The 17,184-nt window shown below is 39.0% G+C and overlaps 1 protein-coding gene across 5 annotated transcripts in view; it reads right to left on the reverse strand.

Moving 5' to 3' along the window:
* Window positions 1-17,184, reverse strand: part of NCKAP5 (NCK associated protein 5) — a 624,519-nt gene that overhangs the window by 536,999 nt on the left and 70,336 nt on the right. For 2 of the 5 annotated variants that reach the window (XM_073305275.1, XM_073305276.1), the window contains exons 2-3: window positions 14,943-15,058; window positions 9,560-9,688 (exon numbers count right to left, since the gene is read on the reverse strand). In XM_073305275.1, coding sequence (XP_073161376.1) covers window positions 9,560-9,628 — 69 coding nt within the window. In that variant the 5' untranslated portion in view covers window positions 9,629-9,688; window positions 14,943-15,058. Of the gene's footprint in view, window positions 1-9,559; window positions 9,689-14,942; window positions 15,059-17,184 lie in introns of those variants that run through there. The other 3 variants (XM_073305277.1, XM_073305278.1, XM_073305290.1) reach the window with 2 other exon arrangements.

Raw genomic sequence — 17,184 nt, forward strand, 5'->3', positions numbered from 1 at the left:
AAACATTGAGGAATGTTTGGATCCAGGGTTCTGGGTTTTCCTGTCTCTATTTCTTATTAGTTCTTTAGCTTTAACAACTGTCTACCCATTTTGTTTTCATAACACTAAAACACATGCTTAAAGTTGTGCGTAGTGCCATTAACTTCAACTGATTATACCTACTGCCTCAGGACTGCAGAAGATCTTTGAGATAATTTATGGAGACTGTCTTTGTAAATTTTACTGCGTCTAGTACTTGCATCTCTGCAAGCTAAACTGAGGGCTCTGATGGGAATTTCAAAAGCACCTCTGTGAGTTAAGAGCAGCAATCCCATTGAAGCTGGTGCATTGGTTCAGTATTGATTGAGAGAGAAGCTGACCATTTACTTTATCACCAACACACTTCCCGCAAAACTTGTTGCTTAGAGATCTCCCATACCACAACTGACATAGCAGCATGGCTACTAATACTCATACAAACAGATGTATAAAATTCCTAGGCACAAAAAAACACCTTAACTTTGCCTTGCAATGACACCGTGCATAAATCATATGTTTATGGTTAGCAGTAAACCATCTGTAGCCCCAGGTTAAAAAGCCACATTTGATTTTTTTCCCATTTTCCCCTCTCATCATGTCCCTGTAGGTCAGGACATTGTGCTGTCAGGGGCCACCATCTTCTTTGAAGGCAGCTTTGCTTCATTCTTATATTCCCAATAGAATGCAGTGGCCATTTTGAAAGAGGGCATCTTAATCAAAGGCACCTGTGGTCTCAGTCCTATTAAAAACAATTGGAAATGACAGAGATTTTAAAAGGGGGAGGTCCGTTGTAGACTTTTCTAATAATGTCCTTCTATAATAAGTCTCTGCTGAAGAAGAAACTTTCCACTATGTAGAAAAATGGCAAAAAATACCATTAATCCTACCAAAAATTTTTAAGTAATCAGATATTTTAGTTAGTTTAAGTATAAGGAAAGTTTGAAGAGTTTGCATTATTCCAGTATTAAGATAATTCAGGACAAAGAAATAGCCGCACACATGGTGCTAAATTTCTTAAAAGACTAATTTTAAAATTAATTTTAACTCAAATTAATTAACTAATATACTTGCAAATTTGCAGAGATTCATTCTGTACTCAAAGAGTGAGTTCGGTAGTTCTGGGGAAAGATACACTGTATTCTTGATACATAATCCAATGGGTGAATCTCTGCTGTCAATGCGAAAACTCAACTAACCCCTAACTATGAACCACAAGTAGCACTACCTTAATATTTGTTTTTCTTGATCAAAATATAGATATGAAATTCAGCAATGGCACGGTAAGTATGGCTTGTCTTTCTGCAGTGTTCAATTCACAGTTTTGAATACATCCTTGAAATGAATGGAATGACACCAGCGATGAAGTTGGCAAATGGCCAAGATTTGCAAAGTGAACAGTGATTCTGGATGCCTCACTCTTTGAATGCTCAATTTAAGACTCCTTAAAGGGGCTTGGTTTTCAGAAGGAATTTCAACACGTTTGGAAATGAGGTCCTACTCGGATGCCCAAAGTTGGGCACCCTAAAAATGAGCCACTCAGAATCCACAAACACTTGAAAATCTTGGCTTGTGGGTTTTAAAGATGGGATATAAATAGGTTTGTAAGGATTAGATTTTTATCTGTAAATGTCAGTAAGCACTGATTATACTCTACACACACAAGCCAATCAAAACATTTCCAGTGACAATAATCAAAATTTACAGTTAGGAAACATAAGAAAAATGCTGCTAAGAACTTAGAGTTTGATTTAAGGATATTTACTTTGTATATGTTGATATGTGATGTTGACGATTTGTGCTTTAATGGTTACAAACCTTTAACTTTTTGAGTCTTAAAGTCCACTGTCATTAAACGGGTCCCCCTATAATTTCCCATAACTGTGAACATTTAAATTGATAAAAATCTAAAATGTGCTTAAATAAACATTGATATTATCCATCAACATTATAAAAAAAAATGAACTCTGCCAAGCCTAGACATAAAAAAATTAATGTAAAGTATATTAATCACTTCATCAGCTTTTGGTTACATAGTGTCCTTAATAAAGCAATATTTCGGATCATTTGATATAAGTTAACTTGAAATTATATATAAATATCAATTTTCTATTATTGAAGGAAGAGGAGACCAAGGAACTCCTATTGTGTCAGATTCCCTACCTTTCAAGGGCAAGTGGTGAATACAGATCACAACCAAACAAAGACACACACTCTTGAACAATATATGTTGTAAGCATACAAGCAGTGGGACAGTCCTAGAACATGAGAAACTGATACTTCATGAAGATGTGGAGAAACAAGCAAATTCAGAGCTTTATAGGTTTAAGTGCGATAAAATGAATATCATATTTGAAAGGAATTCAGCATATAATTCCTAGTACAGGTGTGGTATGTTGATTGCTGGAAACATTGAGCTGTGTGTCCTCTAGCTGCTGAATTTCACACAAGCTGGAGAAGTAACAGCCACTTTGGGAGGTCTGTGAACCAGATATGGCAATAATTCAACCGTGCTGTTATCCAGGCATAAATCAAAACCTCTGCAGCTTGCTGAGGCAGCAGTGGCCTGAGCTTTGCTAAATTCCTGTGCTGATAATAAAGTCTTGACAATGTGGTTGATGTGGCACTCAAAGGAAAGCTTCAAGTCACAGATGAAACCAAGATTACAAGCTGGTTAGAAAGTAAATAACAGTCCCATCAAATGGAACCATAAATGAAAAAAATGCTTCTCAGCCAGTGATGGGAGCCAACTATAATTCAAAATTATTCAAAATTCAGCCAAAGAGTCAGTATCACAGTGCAACCCATATTACAAAACAGAACATGTGGGAAGAATTATACTCAACCCTAAGCACGTATAACAACAGGAGGAGGAACAGGTATTTGTTGGTAACCGAATGCATATGTGACAAAGTACCTACAGAATGGGCGTACACTTGGTATCTGTTTCTGATATAAGTTACACTGGTGTAAATCAGGAACTACTTGATTAAAGTCAATGGAGTTTAACTGGTGTAAAACGAGCAAATGAGATCAGATTCAAGCCATCACAATGGTCAGATTCTGCCACTTTTACTTATGTCGAGCAGTACCTTTCTGCATGATCAGTCTCATTGAAGTTATTGGGACTACTCATGGAGTAAGGTACTACAAAGCGTGAGTAAAGGTGGAAAATTCCAGCCCACTATCTTTAGTAGAGCTTGTCATGAGTTTGCCATTTGAATAGATTGTCTATGGAAAATGCAGTTTCTGCAAAAATCAGAGTTTTCCATAGGAAAATTTCAGTTTTGCCAAAAAAAATTCAGTATTTCACTGGCAAAGTTTAAACAAAATAGTTCATTTCAGGTCAAGTTGCCCTATATAGCAAAGTTTCAAGTCATCAAAACAAATTAAAATGTTTTGTTTTGGGTCAGTTTGACATTAATCTGTGTCCCGCTGAATTGCCATGATGCCTCAGTGGGAGTTATTGTCTGGGTGCCCCCATTCTCATCTGCCAGCCAAGCTCCCTAGCTGGATATTTCCCTGGATGCCCCACAGTTTCCCTGGTTGAGCCACCTTGGTGGATCATGTGAGATGTAGTCCCACCAGAGAGCTTGACCACTGAGGAAAATGGGGGCATGAGGTACTCAAACTACGACTCCCATGGGCATCACAGCAACTCATAGGAACCGATTCAAACCAAAAAGACTCAATTCACTTCAACAAAATGAAATGTCTCAACATTTCTAAACTGAAATTTTTTTATTCAACTTTCAATTCTATGAACATTTTTGTCATTTCATCCCAACAAATTAAAAGAAATCTCAAAATATCAGAATTCCCCACAGGATGGAAATTCTCATTTTTGTCCAGCTCTAGGGTTTAAATCTCCAAGGAACTTCACAAAACACCTAAATGGAGCCACAGAGGCATCATAGTCTGTTATTCATTAGAGTGCTTTAATTAACATGGACATTTCAACCTTCTAATAACGCGGTACAATTTGTTCACAGAACAACTTTGTTAAGGGCCAAATCTTGCTCCACTTACTTACACAAGTCATCCCACTGAATTCAGTCCACAATGAATAAAACTGGAAAGATTTGTCCTAGTACGAGGAGAATCCTTACAACTGGAACTGCAGTTTGCATGATGCAAGCCTTTGCAAAAAACTGGGACTGTCTTATTATTTCAGTATAAACAATATTACATTGTATTACCACTGCCTGGAGGGACAGAGTGGAAGGATTTCTCTTGGTATATATATATATATATATATATATATATATATATATATATCGCTGAAGACACATAGGAGTGCAATGAACAGTTATGAGATGGTTTTGGATTCAGTCAGAGAAGCCATTAACCCTGAAATGTGATCACATTGTCAGTTATCTTTGTCAAACTAGAGTTTCAAATTAGGAAAAAATATACTGTGTGCTCATAAACAGTAAGAGGTAGTTTTCCCTCAGCCCTACCAAAGATTTTCACTTTTAAGAAAATCTCTAAGGTATGACAGTGAAAACAAGCTCTTTGGAAAACAACTTGGAAACTGTCTCAGGCCAAATTACCCTGCACTGTTTCTACACCAGGGAAAACATTCATTGGTGTCATGAAGACTGCCTGGATTTATAGAGACAGTTGACCAGAAAGCCAGTTGCTGTTGCTACTGGGGAATCTGAATGCTTCATAATTATCCTGATTCATTTCTTATCTGGGTCAAATGGACCCCTAAAAGGAGCATGGATGACCAGCTTGTGAGGGTCAGAGAGAAGGCAACTGTCAGTTATTCAAAGTAAATGGGCCTTGACAAGCATTTTAAGGAAACCTACAAAAGTAATCTGTCTGGTATCCCAAAGACCCCTGGCTCACATGAGTCTTAGTCGATAAGTATGTTCCATGTAAGCTGTATAATTTTGACTAGGACTACTAACAGCATAAGGCAGATTACAGCAGAGTTGGTTGAAAGTTTTCCAATTTTTAAATCTCAGAATTTCTCACAGGATGGAAATTCTATTTTTAACCAGCTCTAAAATACAGTTTGTGACACCAGATGCTACTTTCATTTTGAGACCCAAGTTAGAATAAATAAAGTCAAAAACTCTAAAGAAGCTTTTCTTTCAACCCCAGCTATTTATGAAATGAATCTTTCTGGTTCTAACTATCTAGAACTTTTCCACAGGTATTTTCTCATTTGTGTGTGTGCACAAACACACATTCAAAATAGAATCTGCATCCACCACTGAAATATACACTGCTCTGTGATGCAACACTATCCAACATATCAGGACAGAAAATTTGAAAGAATACCATATTCAGCTGGACTGCAGTATGGAGATTCATAGCGACACAATGTAGCAACCCAAACTGGATTATGTCGCCCTTTATCTGCTAAATGACAAGTGAAAAGTGGCATGATCCTTAAACTTCACAAGTTTTCAACTGGTTGTACATATCAGGTAAAAGATAATACTTTGAACAATACAGTGCTAACAGCTTGGGACATTGGTTGAATTCTCACACAGTAGGAAGAATCCCCTTCCAGATTCACCAACACTGCTTTCTGTGGAGGTTTTTATAATACTTTGTATATGACACCTTTCATCAAAGGTCTCAAAACACTTTACAAGCACACACTAGAAACTCAAGGCTCACAACATTTAGTGACATAGGGAAGTATTATCATCTCCATTTTACTGTGAGAAAATTGAGGAATAGAATTTGAGAGAGATTTGATCAAGGACACAGAGCCAGGATTTGAACCCAGAACATCTGACTTTGAGTCCTGTGCTCTAATCATTAGAAAACACAATGTTCCTTCCCAGTAGGTCTCCTAACCGACTATTGACTAGACTGGCCTTTACCTAGTGTTTGACTGTAATACAATCTGAGGAGGGGTGGGTGGGTATAGCTATTACTCTCATTGTGAAGTGCAATTTATTATATTATAGTGCTACCCTCATTACAGTGTAGTGGTGTCATTGAAGTTAATCCAATTGAGAATCACAGCAGTGTATGACTAGGTTGAAAGTATCAGCTCACAGTTCACGAGCCACCAAAGAAACCATTTACTGCAGTTTGCTCTTAAAAGTAAAAGCCTCCTTTTTAAAGTAAGTAAAAAACTTATTTTGTAAATGCTGGCTTGCTTGAAAAGAAACTATTCTCAAACTTCCTGCTCAGCTAAATGCCATCACAGCTGCAAATGCTAACCAAGCACACAGCCGGCTTGTGAATTATTCACATAAATAAAGAGCACAGCTTGTAACATTGACTTTTTTTGATCAGAAAGTGTCCTGGGGACAACTGAACAGTTTGGATCAGGCAAAGGCTAGACTTCTGGTGAGCCTTTTATTATTTTCACAGAGTATTAGACCTCGTGAATACACAGCTAGTTGTATTCAAAGTGATAATGACACATTCTAATAGTCTCTCTATCTCACAGATGCTTCTTGAAAAGTTGTTTTATTTACTTACTTTGGGAAGAAGTTCTCTTAGGACAACTTGAAATACAATCAATCCTTTCATTAGCTGTTTTAATAGCATCCTCAGGGCCAACATCCCTCACCACTAACAAAATAAGTCAGAGGTGCTGGAACAATTTGTATGGTGGGGGTGCTGAGAGCCATTGAACCAAACTGCAAACCCTGTATCTGATGGAAACCACTTCAAGCCAGGGGTTGCGGCAGTACTCTTAGTTCCAGCACCTACAAAATAAGTTGGTAATTATTATTGGATAAAAGGGATCTTGCCAGGTTAAAAATACCCTATTAAAAAGTACACTGATGCTAATAATATCTTTCCCTTATTCCAAACTGAAAGAATTATTTAAAAGCTAATGTATTCTTCATAGTCTGCTCTTTAGTTCTGTTTTGCATTCTAACTCAGATTGGAAAAAAATACAGAATAGCAAGTTTTCCTTTTATTTTTTTCTCCTTGCATTTTTCATTTGCTGGTTGTCATTTACCAATACAATGTTTTGGTTCCAAATGTCAGAAGGAGCAAAAAGCTTTTTGAAAAAACTAAAAATCATGAAACATTTCTAATATTAGATTTGTAAAACTTAACAGAACTTAAATTTAAGGCCTAAGCTACTTGATTTTCATTTTATATTGAATCAATCTTATAAAGTTTATTGTAGAAAACTACAAACTGCAGACCAAACCAACAGACTTCTACAAAGCTTGAGTCCCAGTTCTGTCTCCTTTGTTTACCAGGGATCATATCCTGCCTGAAAAACTGTACAACACAGAGAAATACCGAATGGCTGAATAATATATCGCAAAGAACCTTATTCCATTGACATTATTTCTTTTGCATTTTATTTTAGTTCTAAATTGAAGTACCTTCAGTAATCACAGCATAACCCTGATGTGACTGTGACCCCCATCCTACAAAAGCAATTCACAGTGATGTAAGAGCTCAGTAAACATATTTTTGTTATAATTTTTTGTGAATTTCATGTTATTTTATTTTATTCATTTTATCCACAAGTATTGCATCCTGCCCACAACATGTGAAAGACTCTCTGGGTGATGGGGTTTGCAGAGTGAGCCTGCCCCTCACTCACCATGCAGCAGTGGTTTCTGACCTGTGAGGCTGACTCCAGCTCTCCATTCCAGGCACCTGGCACCCAGGTTTGCAATACCGATCAGCTTTGGCCCATCTGCCCCTCCATCATCATGAATTTGTGAAAAATATAGGGCTCTAGTTCCATGTAGGTGGATGGACTTTGTCTAAGATGTCTGAGAGAGTTTGTGTTGTTTCCATCTATTGACTGGCCCACAGACAGAACAGAGGACCCCTATTAATAAGGTCATCTAAAGGAGCTTTCCTTTATCTGAAGTGACAGAGGCCTGTTTTTTTTTAAGATGAAAATCAAGAGTTCTAATCCTAGCTCCCCACATGTGTCTCTGATTTAAATAATAATCATGTCTTATCTGTAACATATAAACACAGATTTTCATAATAGAAAGCTTCCCAAGAGCTTAATAGGGATGAAACCAATACAGGTTATAGAAATTATTCTAAATTCCTATACAAAAACTATATCCTTATTACAGGTGGGTGGGGAAGGTCAACCATCAGATAGAACACTGAAAAGGGTGGTATTATTCTGAAGTCGTATAGGGATTTTCTATAAGGGTTGTTACATCAAGTTAAATATTTTGTCATTCATTTCACCTGATCATGGAACTATAAATATCATTGTCATTGCTCTAAAGGTTTGCATGCTTTGTCTATAAATATTAATTAATAGCCTGTGCATTGAAATTCTCAGTTGTTGGCAATAGTGGAGACCTCTAGTTGTTACAATAATAGCAGTAATCATATGACCATTTAACCTAAAAGTGATCCAGTTCCCTTGAGGTCAATTGTAAGACTTCTCTTGATCTAACAAGAGTTGAACAGGGCCCTCAGTGGATATTTTGCTGGTACTAAGGGCAAGAGGATTCTTAGTCTCCGCAGAAATAAACGGATTAAAATATATCTGCTTTTGGTAAAGTATTCAGAAAAATATTCATTCGAACTTTTTAATTAGTAGAAAATCTCATGATGCTTCACAGTATGAATCATCCTCATATTTTTGTGTCTACATTTTTTCTTTGAGAAAAGCTTACCTGGCCTCATTTTCAAGCTCTTTCCCTAAGGGTTTTCAGCTGTGCTAAAGGTTATGGCATGGAGGCGGAAAGCAGGTACCACCACTATCCCCACCTCCTTCGCCTCCTCCTCTAGCCATTTTGTGACTGGCCAGAACTATTGGTGTCAAATCCATACATAGTTTCAGGTTGACCTGAAACTGCATTTTTTGTCAACTAAGCTATTTGTCTGAAAAAATTTGCTCAGCTCTAGCGGGGCTTAAATACATTTGATTTTTCCCCTTCATTCAGGGGATCCAAGAAGAAGCGACTCTGTTCTGTGCTATGAGGAAGAGTGTTATGTGCATGTGTCATTTGTCACTACTTCATTGTTTGTTGTTGTTCATTGTTTGTTGTTGTTGCTCCCACAGACATGTCCCCTTTCTACATTTGTTTCCCTGAACAGCTGACATTACCAGTCAAGCAAGACCCATCCTTTTCTGCATTTATACAATGGAGGAGACTCACTAAGCATGCCAGCCACTTCCCCAAGCATCATTCCCAGGAGTCTCATTACTCTGAGAAGGCGGCAGATCTGCGATCACCTCCAAGGAAAAAGTTCCCTTCTCAGAATAAGGAGTAGCCTCTGCAAAAGTCACAGTGGTGAATGTGGGCAGGATGAGACCTCTCAGTTTATTCAGTTTCAGCATACTAGTTGTAAACACATATTTCAAGTATTTTCCAATCTGGGCATCCATGATATGTCTGTAAAAGAATTCTTTGTTTATTCCACTCAGCAGCTAAAACATTACTTTTTGAACGCAGATTTGGGGCCAAGATCATGCTCTCATTAAATTCAGGATCAGGTCCTTGGTATATCAATAATAATTCATCCAGAGCATGTGCCAGATGATGCTTCCTTAAATTAAAGAGCAATACTTTTAATGCCAAAACACACAACAGTAAATGAATATTTTAGTCCTTACCACAAGACTGCTGTCCAGAGAAAGTCTTTTCCCAAATTCCCTTTTCTGCAGTTGTTTTTTTCTCTCCATGGCTTTGGTGGTTTGTTTTCCTTGCAATCTACTAGAAATATCAGGCTGTTTCCAGTGTCACTGAAATAAATAAATGCACATTTCAATATTCAAGTTAACAGTTTCTGTCTTTCATCGTTAACTTTCTAATAATCCAGCAGTTAATAACTTTGTGAATCGAGTAGGCTGTGTTCCAGGAACAAGTTTTCTGTTCCAAAAAAGTTGATCTGTCCAGAGAGAAATGTAAACTGAATATATTGAGGTGATATCTTAAAAACAAAAAATAAACCACCACCACCCAGCTGTTGATACTGTCCTTGGTTGGCTTTATCAGGGCCCCCTGTGTTTGTATAGTCTTTTACTAACAGATCTGGGAAATGGGTTTGCAGAGCTAGTAAGCTGTCTGAAAAAATAAACAGTTCATTTTGCTCACACTCCCCAGTAAACCATGTTTACAGGCATAACTCCTTTTTATATTTATGAGGCACAAATATTGAGCCCAATCCTGCAATGTTCTGGGAGTTGAAAACCCTGAGCACCTTTCATAGATTTTTAAGGCCAGATGGTACCACTATGATCATCCAGTCTGACCTCCTGCATAATACAGGCCATAGAATTTAATCCTGTGAAATTCTGGTACTTCTGCAGTGGAGGAAATTAGTGGTGTCATTATTGGTGACCTTTTCTATTAATTCTAAGACATAACTTGCATCACGTAAAAAAAAATTTCCAAGTGTCCAGGATAACGGAAAATGTCTTAAAAGGTTCACATTTCTAAGAGAGGTATATTGTGCATGCAATGGTTTGTCTAGTGTGCTTTGGAAATGTAGGTCAGATTTTTCTCTCAGCTGCACTTGTGTAAATCTGAAATAATGTCTTTGATGTTAATGAGGATGTTCTGGATTTATAACTACGTAACTGTGATCAAAATCTGACCCAAATAGAGGCAAATAAGTATGCACATAAATGTAGAGCCAAGTATAAGAAACTTCTACTGCAACCAACATTGAGTGCATCTGTAAATGTCAAAGGGCAATGTCTGCAGCTCTTACTCTGGGCTAACTTCCAGCAAGGCCAAAGGGAGCTTTCCCTGAACAAAGATTGGAGGATTTGGTCCAAAATCTTTAGTCAAGACCAGTTTTAGAAAGAAAACCATTAAAAAAATAATGGTTTCAGCAAGGTTGCAATCCTCCTAGTTTCACTCAGTGCCAAATCCATTCTATTTAGTGGAAAACCAGACTAAAATAGAGCAGAATCTGACCCTACATGTATAAGAACCAGTTTCTAACTCCTTTTACTTATTTTGAATAGTACCTTGAACCACAAATAGCCCTATGACTTCAGTGGGATTACTATTGTAAGAAGCTATTCAAGGTGACTAAGGGGAATCACAATCTGTCCTGATAGCAATATATCCAGTGTCAGGTTTCCCATTCTACCCAACTTCAGACCTATCTGACCTCACTTATACTGGTTTTGTTCTGGTGTGAGATCAAAATTCAGCCAGTTTTCTATATAATACCTGTAAATTAGTCTGTAGAGAGATTAATCGCTATAAATGAGCTCAGTGAGAGAATATTTAAATGTGCGTGGCAATTAATCAGTGAAGAAATCTCAATTATTGCTCCAATCACTTTCTTTTTCCATTTTGTGCAGTGCTGTTTACAGTAAACCTCTGCTTCCTTTGCTACCAATTAAAATGTTAAATGTGTTATTCACTTGAGATAACGAGGGAGCACAACGGTGAGTTACTACGTAGTTAACACTGTTTCCAGATGAATTATCACAGTTCACGTGAAATACCACAATGGATATTATTAAAGGTGCAACGGCAACTCAATACAATGCTGTTCTCCTCTTTATAAAATGCCAGACATGAGAAAGAAAGGGTTAACTTTTGTCATCTTTGCACAGTATCTCTATCCATTCATCATCATACCAGCCAAGCATAACCTTCCCTAAAATACATTTCTATTGACCAATAGGCTCACCTTGGCGTGAGCTAGAGGTAGTCATAGTTTGGAGGCAACCACCCCAGTGGAAGGGCATGATTTCATTTGAGTAAGTGCTTTGATTGTCCTGTCTGCAGACACTTAGCAGAAACCATTCCCAAATCCACTACACAAATAATGAATGTAAGACTATCTATCAATTATTTGTACAGTACTGACACTGAGCTACTATGGACATTTTACACATATATGTGAGGACAAGGCTCCCAAAAATGTTATAGTCTAGATTTATCAACAGTTACAAATCTAGGTCTAGCCCTACCCTTTTCCAACTAGGAAATAATAGCCCATGACACATGGGTTGAGTTTTCAAAAGTGATTAGTGATTGTGGGTACCTCAGTTCTTGGGTGTGCAACTCATGACACCTTAAAGAAGCCTGATTTCCAGAAAGCAAGTACCTTCTGAAATATACATTCTGAATATCTCTTCCCTTTATTTTGCCTCCAGCTGGGCACCCTCAACTGAGGCACCTACAATTACTAGTCACTTTTGAAAATCTTGCCCATGAATCTTAACAAACAAAAATATTCTAATTCAGACAAGCCAAAGGCCAGTTTGAACCTCAAAATCAGACTCTCTCTTCAAACTAAAGATAAAAACATTGGCTAAAATGTTGAAAAACAAGCTTTTATCTCTGAACAGATATTTCTGTGCAACATATTTCCTGTCCCAAAGAAAGAGCTTTATCTGGTAGGCTTCTATCTCCTAGTGATCAACCTACAGGCCAGCTAAGAGACCTACAGTAATTCAAATGGGAAGAAATGCACCTCCTGAGAGATTCCACCTTCTGAGAGAGTGGCTGTCTAGCAGGAATAGACCTTAAGTGTTGTACCACTCACTAACAGTTTGCCCACGTCATGAGGAATACTGTACCTACATATCAGGATAAAACAATTTACCAGCCTTCTCTTTTCAGTTTATCATCTGCTGCCTGATGCTCCTGAGGGGATTTCTTCATTGCAGAATTAACTCAGGTGATCAGCACCAAGGTTAGCCTAGGCCAGGTGTGAGCAGCCACACTGCAAAACCATACCCAACTCCATGTGTCCTCACTGGTGCTGCACTCACCTACTGGTGACACTAGGACTTCTGGCGAAGGGCCCAGGATTCTTTGTGCTGCAGTAAGCTGAGCTGCTTTATGATTCTTTACCAATGAATAAGGCTAAGATTTTGTTATGGATATTTTTAGGAAAAGTCACGGAGAGGTCACAGGCAATAAAGAAAATTCACGGAAGCCTGTGACCTGTCCATGACTTTTACTAAAAATATCCATGATAAAATGGGAAGCTGTGGGGTGGCTGGGAGCTCCAGGTCCCCACCTCCCTGGTGGGGAGCTGCAGGGTCCCCATGCCCCCTGCCCTGTGGTGGCTGCGGGGAGCTGCTGGGGTCCCCCTGCCCTCCTGTGGTGTGGGCGGGAAGCTGCCGGGGTCCCCCGCCCTCCTGTGGCAGCAGCCAGGGAGCTGCCAGGGGTCCCCCTGCCCTCCCATGGCGGAGGCCGGGGAACTGCGGGGTACTCCCCATGCCTGCAGCGACTGGGTGCTGGGGGAACCTCTGCTGCTTATGTCGGCTAAGAGCTTTGGGGCTCGCTACCTCAGGCAGTGGGGGTATGATACAGCTCCCTGCCACTGCGGGAGGCAGCAGAACCCTGCAGCTCCCAGCTGCCAGGGCTGAAGTTACGGAGGTCTTTGGAAGTCATGGATTCTGTGACTTCCGTGACCTCCGTGATAAAACCATAGCCTTACCAATGAATTGTGGAAGTGTTTGTTTGTTTTTCTGGGCACAACGGGGAAATTGTGGGAAAGCACTGTCGGACTATCAGCACTTGAGTGGTTTAGCCCCTATCCTCACTGCAAAGTCAGTAGGTTACCAGCCTGAGTAACTGTGGAACCTGTATTTTAGCTGGCAGTCCAAAGCAGGCCAGCTAGCTTTGGCTGAAAGTACCACTAAATTTGGGAGAGAGGGTTGTGTGTGTGGATAGAGGTGGATATGGTGCAACACCCATGAAAGAGCCTGGATTAACTGCGCAATGAAGCCATACCTTTGGATTTAGGAATTTTCAGGGTAAAAGCAATCTTCAGTCCAGAGGTATTACACACTTTGAAAATACACTAATTTTATAATGGAAAGAAATGTTCGGTACACCGGGAGATGGACCTAATAATCCGCATCCAGGAGAACCAAGGTATTGTTATTAACATGCAGAAATTCCACCTGTAATCCACATATGACATTTTCTGATTCATATTGTCTCCTTCAGAGAGAAGGTTATACTTTGATGTATATATCATGACTGCTGGAAAAGTGTAAGATTATTTTACCAAGATAAACATCCAAGATCTCTTCATACAGTTTAAGGGTACAGGGTCAGAGTTCAATAGAGCTATGCCAATTTTTGCTAACCAAGGATTTGGCCCAGAATCATATATTTTGGAAACGTGAAACTGATTATATTTGTCTTTTTTAAAAATGTATATGAACATAGCAACTGTGATAAGTGTCAGATTGACAATTCTAGAGACTGAAGTCTTCCTGTTTATCCTCAGAACAGGTACAATTCAAACATTCCCACCACTCCACATACCTCAGTACCAACAGGGCAAGCATCCCTGGGGCAACAGGATAGTTCAGTCTCCATAGCTCATTCATTCTTTGGCCTCCTCTACTGAGATTGTCAACAAGAGTGCTAATTATGGGGATTTTTTTGTGATAGGATCATGAGCCTACTAGAGACTAGAATAAAATTGCCAAAGATTATATATTGGTCACATTTTAAAAGTTTCTTCCATCTAGAAAAATTCAGTTTGAGAGCTATCCTTCATACCTGAAATGGAGAACACAGCTGGAACTGGTAATATCTCTGAAAATTGGGGGGAAAATGTTTTAAGTGCTGTCACTAGGATAGGACATCAAAAAGCCATCAGATAGGAAAAACTTTCAGTCAGTGTAGACGTTGACTAGAATTAAACAGGTGACCTAGAGGTGAAAGTCTCTCTATCTCATTGTGAATCCTTTGAGTCACTCAATCCCCCTGGAATCGGTTTTCTAACTGAAATTTTATCTTCCAATTTATCATACACACTAGTCTGCTATAGTACAGTAGGGTTGCTTTTGCAGCTTGTGCTGGTGACACTGAAGTTTATGGGTTGGCTTTGCATGTGGTTTCTCTAAGACAAATGAACACAGAAGCATTTCAAACTTAAGTATTATGAAGAATTGCATGAGCCTTTGCAAAACAGACATGAGGTGGAAAAAAGAAAGCATTCAAAATCGTAGAGCTTATTACTACAAATATTCAATATAATGAAGAATATTCATTACACACCAAACAGTGCTGTTATATTCCTAGGTCTGCATCAATCAGAAACCCTTACACTGATTCTGTGTCCTTTTTCTGTCCTTCCAAACACTTCAGACTGGGATCACCACAGAACTCCACCTCTGCAAAGCATTAAAAAATTTTCCATTATGATTAAAAGCAGGTCATTAAAATGGTTTCATTAACACACCCTCCTCCTTCCCTCCAATGGTGTTCAGCAGGCTGATGTTGAGGATTTAAATACTGACAAGGAAAAATCATTCTGGAATTCTCTTCTGAGCGGACGTATCAAACAGCTGTCTTCAATACTAGTGATTAGGGAAACAGAAGACTGCATTGGCACCTGTGTTTATGCATCATGAAATTACACACTTTCTGTTTCACCGGCAATATGCTCCACAGCAACTCTATGAGCACAGATCAGCCAGATAAAGCTCAACACACCCAGGCATTTGAGTAGACTGGTCAGTAGTTTGCTAGCACGAGGGTACACATTGTCCACACACACACACACACACTGGATTAGGAGACTATTTGGATAAGCAAGCTGCATTTTTGCAGAGAGAAAGAGAAGAGTCTTAGCCTGGGTCATGTGCTAATATGAGTGAATTAATTAAATCAGAGAAAGTCTAGTGCCAGACACTAAAACACCTAGCTAAATTGAATGCTATGGGAATGAAAAGGAAGCAAACACGGCACTACTCCATGCCTGCTGCCCCTACATCTAATTTTTTTCTGATTGGCTCTGGAAAGTTACATCAAAACAAAAAATCCAATTTCGAGAAAGTCAGTCAGGAACTACTGACAAAAAAGGATCCTGAATCTGATCTCCCTTACACCAGACTTTCAGCAGTGTAACTCGTTTTGCCAGATTCTGACCTGGCTTAAAACCCCCTACTGCTGCTCCTGGGGCATTTAGGAGTAGTGGTAGGTGTGCAGCAGCCCCAAGGGCCGCCTCTGAGTTGCTCTGCAGCCTGGAGCATCCCCATCTACATTCCTAATCTGTCCCAGCAAGTCCCCTGGCTTGTGAAGTGACCAATTTAGAGTCTAGAATAGCTCTATGCATCGCCTGCCTTGGAGAAATTATCCCAGCGGCATTGAAGAGTTTGGTTCAGGCAGGCAGACTCCTACGCAATGTATCCCAGAGAGAGAATGAAACAAATCTGCACAGCTACTGAACTTTCACCCTGTCCGCAACACAATTTTGCCATCTACCTTTAAGCTTTCTTCACACAAAGCATTCTCCCCCTGCTTGTCAAACCAAACATCTAGAAACCTGCCTTACAAGACCACTTCTAAGAGCCAAGCAAGTAAGGATTGGGGGATTAAAGCAAACAAACCTACTAATGTACTCAAAATAATACAAGGAATTCAATAAACCATAAAATACAGAATATGGCATTAAAGATGTTTCAGTAATGACAGATGTCAAGATGAAACAGATGAGAAAAGTTTAAAAGATTTGCATCTCAATATCTTATCAGGTTAATTTTACATGGATAACTGGATGCATTTAAAGAGAAAAGGGTTGGTTGCAATGACATAAAATGAGAGGCCACAAGATTACCGTGTTAATGTGTTAAGGAGAATGGGTTATGTTTATATCATTTCCCTATTCCATAACAACTGTGATTCATCTGATGCCATTTTCTGTTCTTGTTAAAATCTTTCCTCGTAAAAATACTCTGAACAGTTAATAGACTTATAACCAATCCAAAGGCTGTAACCTTTCCAGCATTTCATATTTGGACTGTCTGTCCATTTTTATCGTGATTATAAGGGCCATGCTGTAGGGAGAAAGTGAGCAGTCAGTAAATTACACCAAAGAACACTGAAAAGGTCAAAGGATTACACTTTGTTGTTTGCTTTTATGGAATATATGAGGCATTTAAACTGTGAAACTAAATTATTTGGACAAAGATGATAACAGATAAAAAGTAGGAAAGCATGAATGGGTTGTTGAGACAATGACTGATGAGAGTAGTGAGAGGGATCTGTTGCAGTGTTCTGATCCTCAGAAGACTGATCCTGCAAGATGATGTTGCATGAGCATTCTTAGCTCCTCCACAGAAGTCAAAAGGGATTTGAAGACAGTTGGTATTAGAGCTTGTCAGGATTTTTTGATGAAGTATTTTCTCTCTGGAAAATGCCAGTTTCTCAAACCCGAAACTTTTCTCAGGAACACCTGGGTTTAAACATGGATTTCTGTTGGGAAAGTGTCTCAGGTCCAGGATGGAATTTCGGGTCA

Source organism: Lepidochelys kempii, chromosome 11 (assembly GCF_965140265.1).
Source record: "Lepidochelys kempii isolate rLepKem1 chromosome 11, rLepKem1.hap2, whole genome shotgun sequence".
In the NCBI taxonomy this organism is placed as follows: domain Eukaryota; kingdom Metazoa; phylum Chordata; order Testudines; family Cheloniidae; genus Lepidochelys; species Lepidochelys kempii.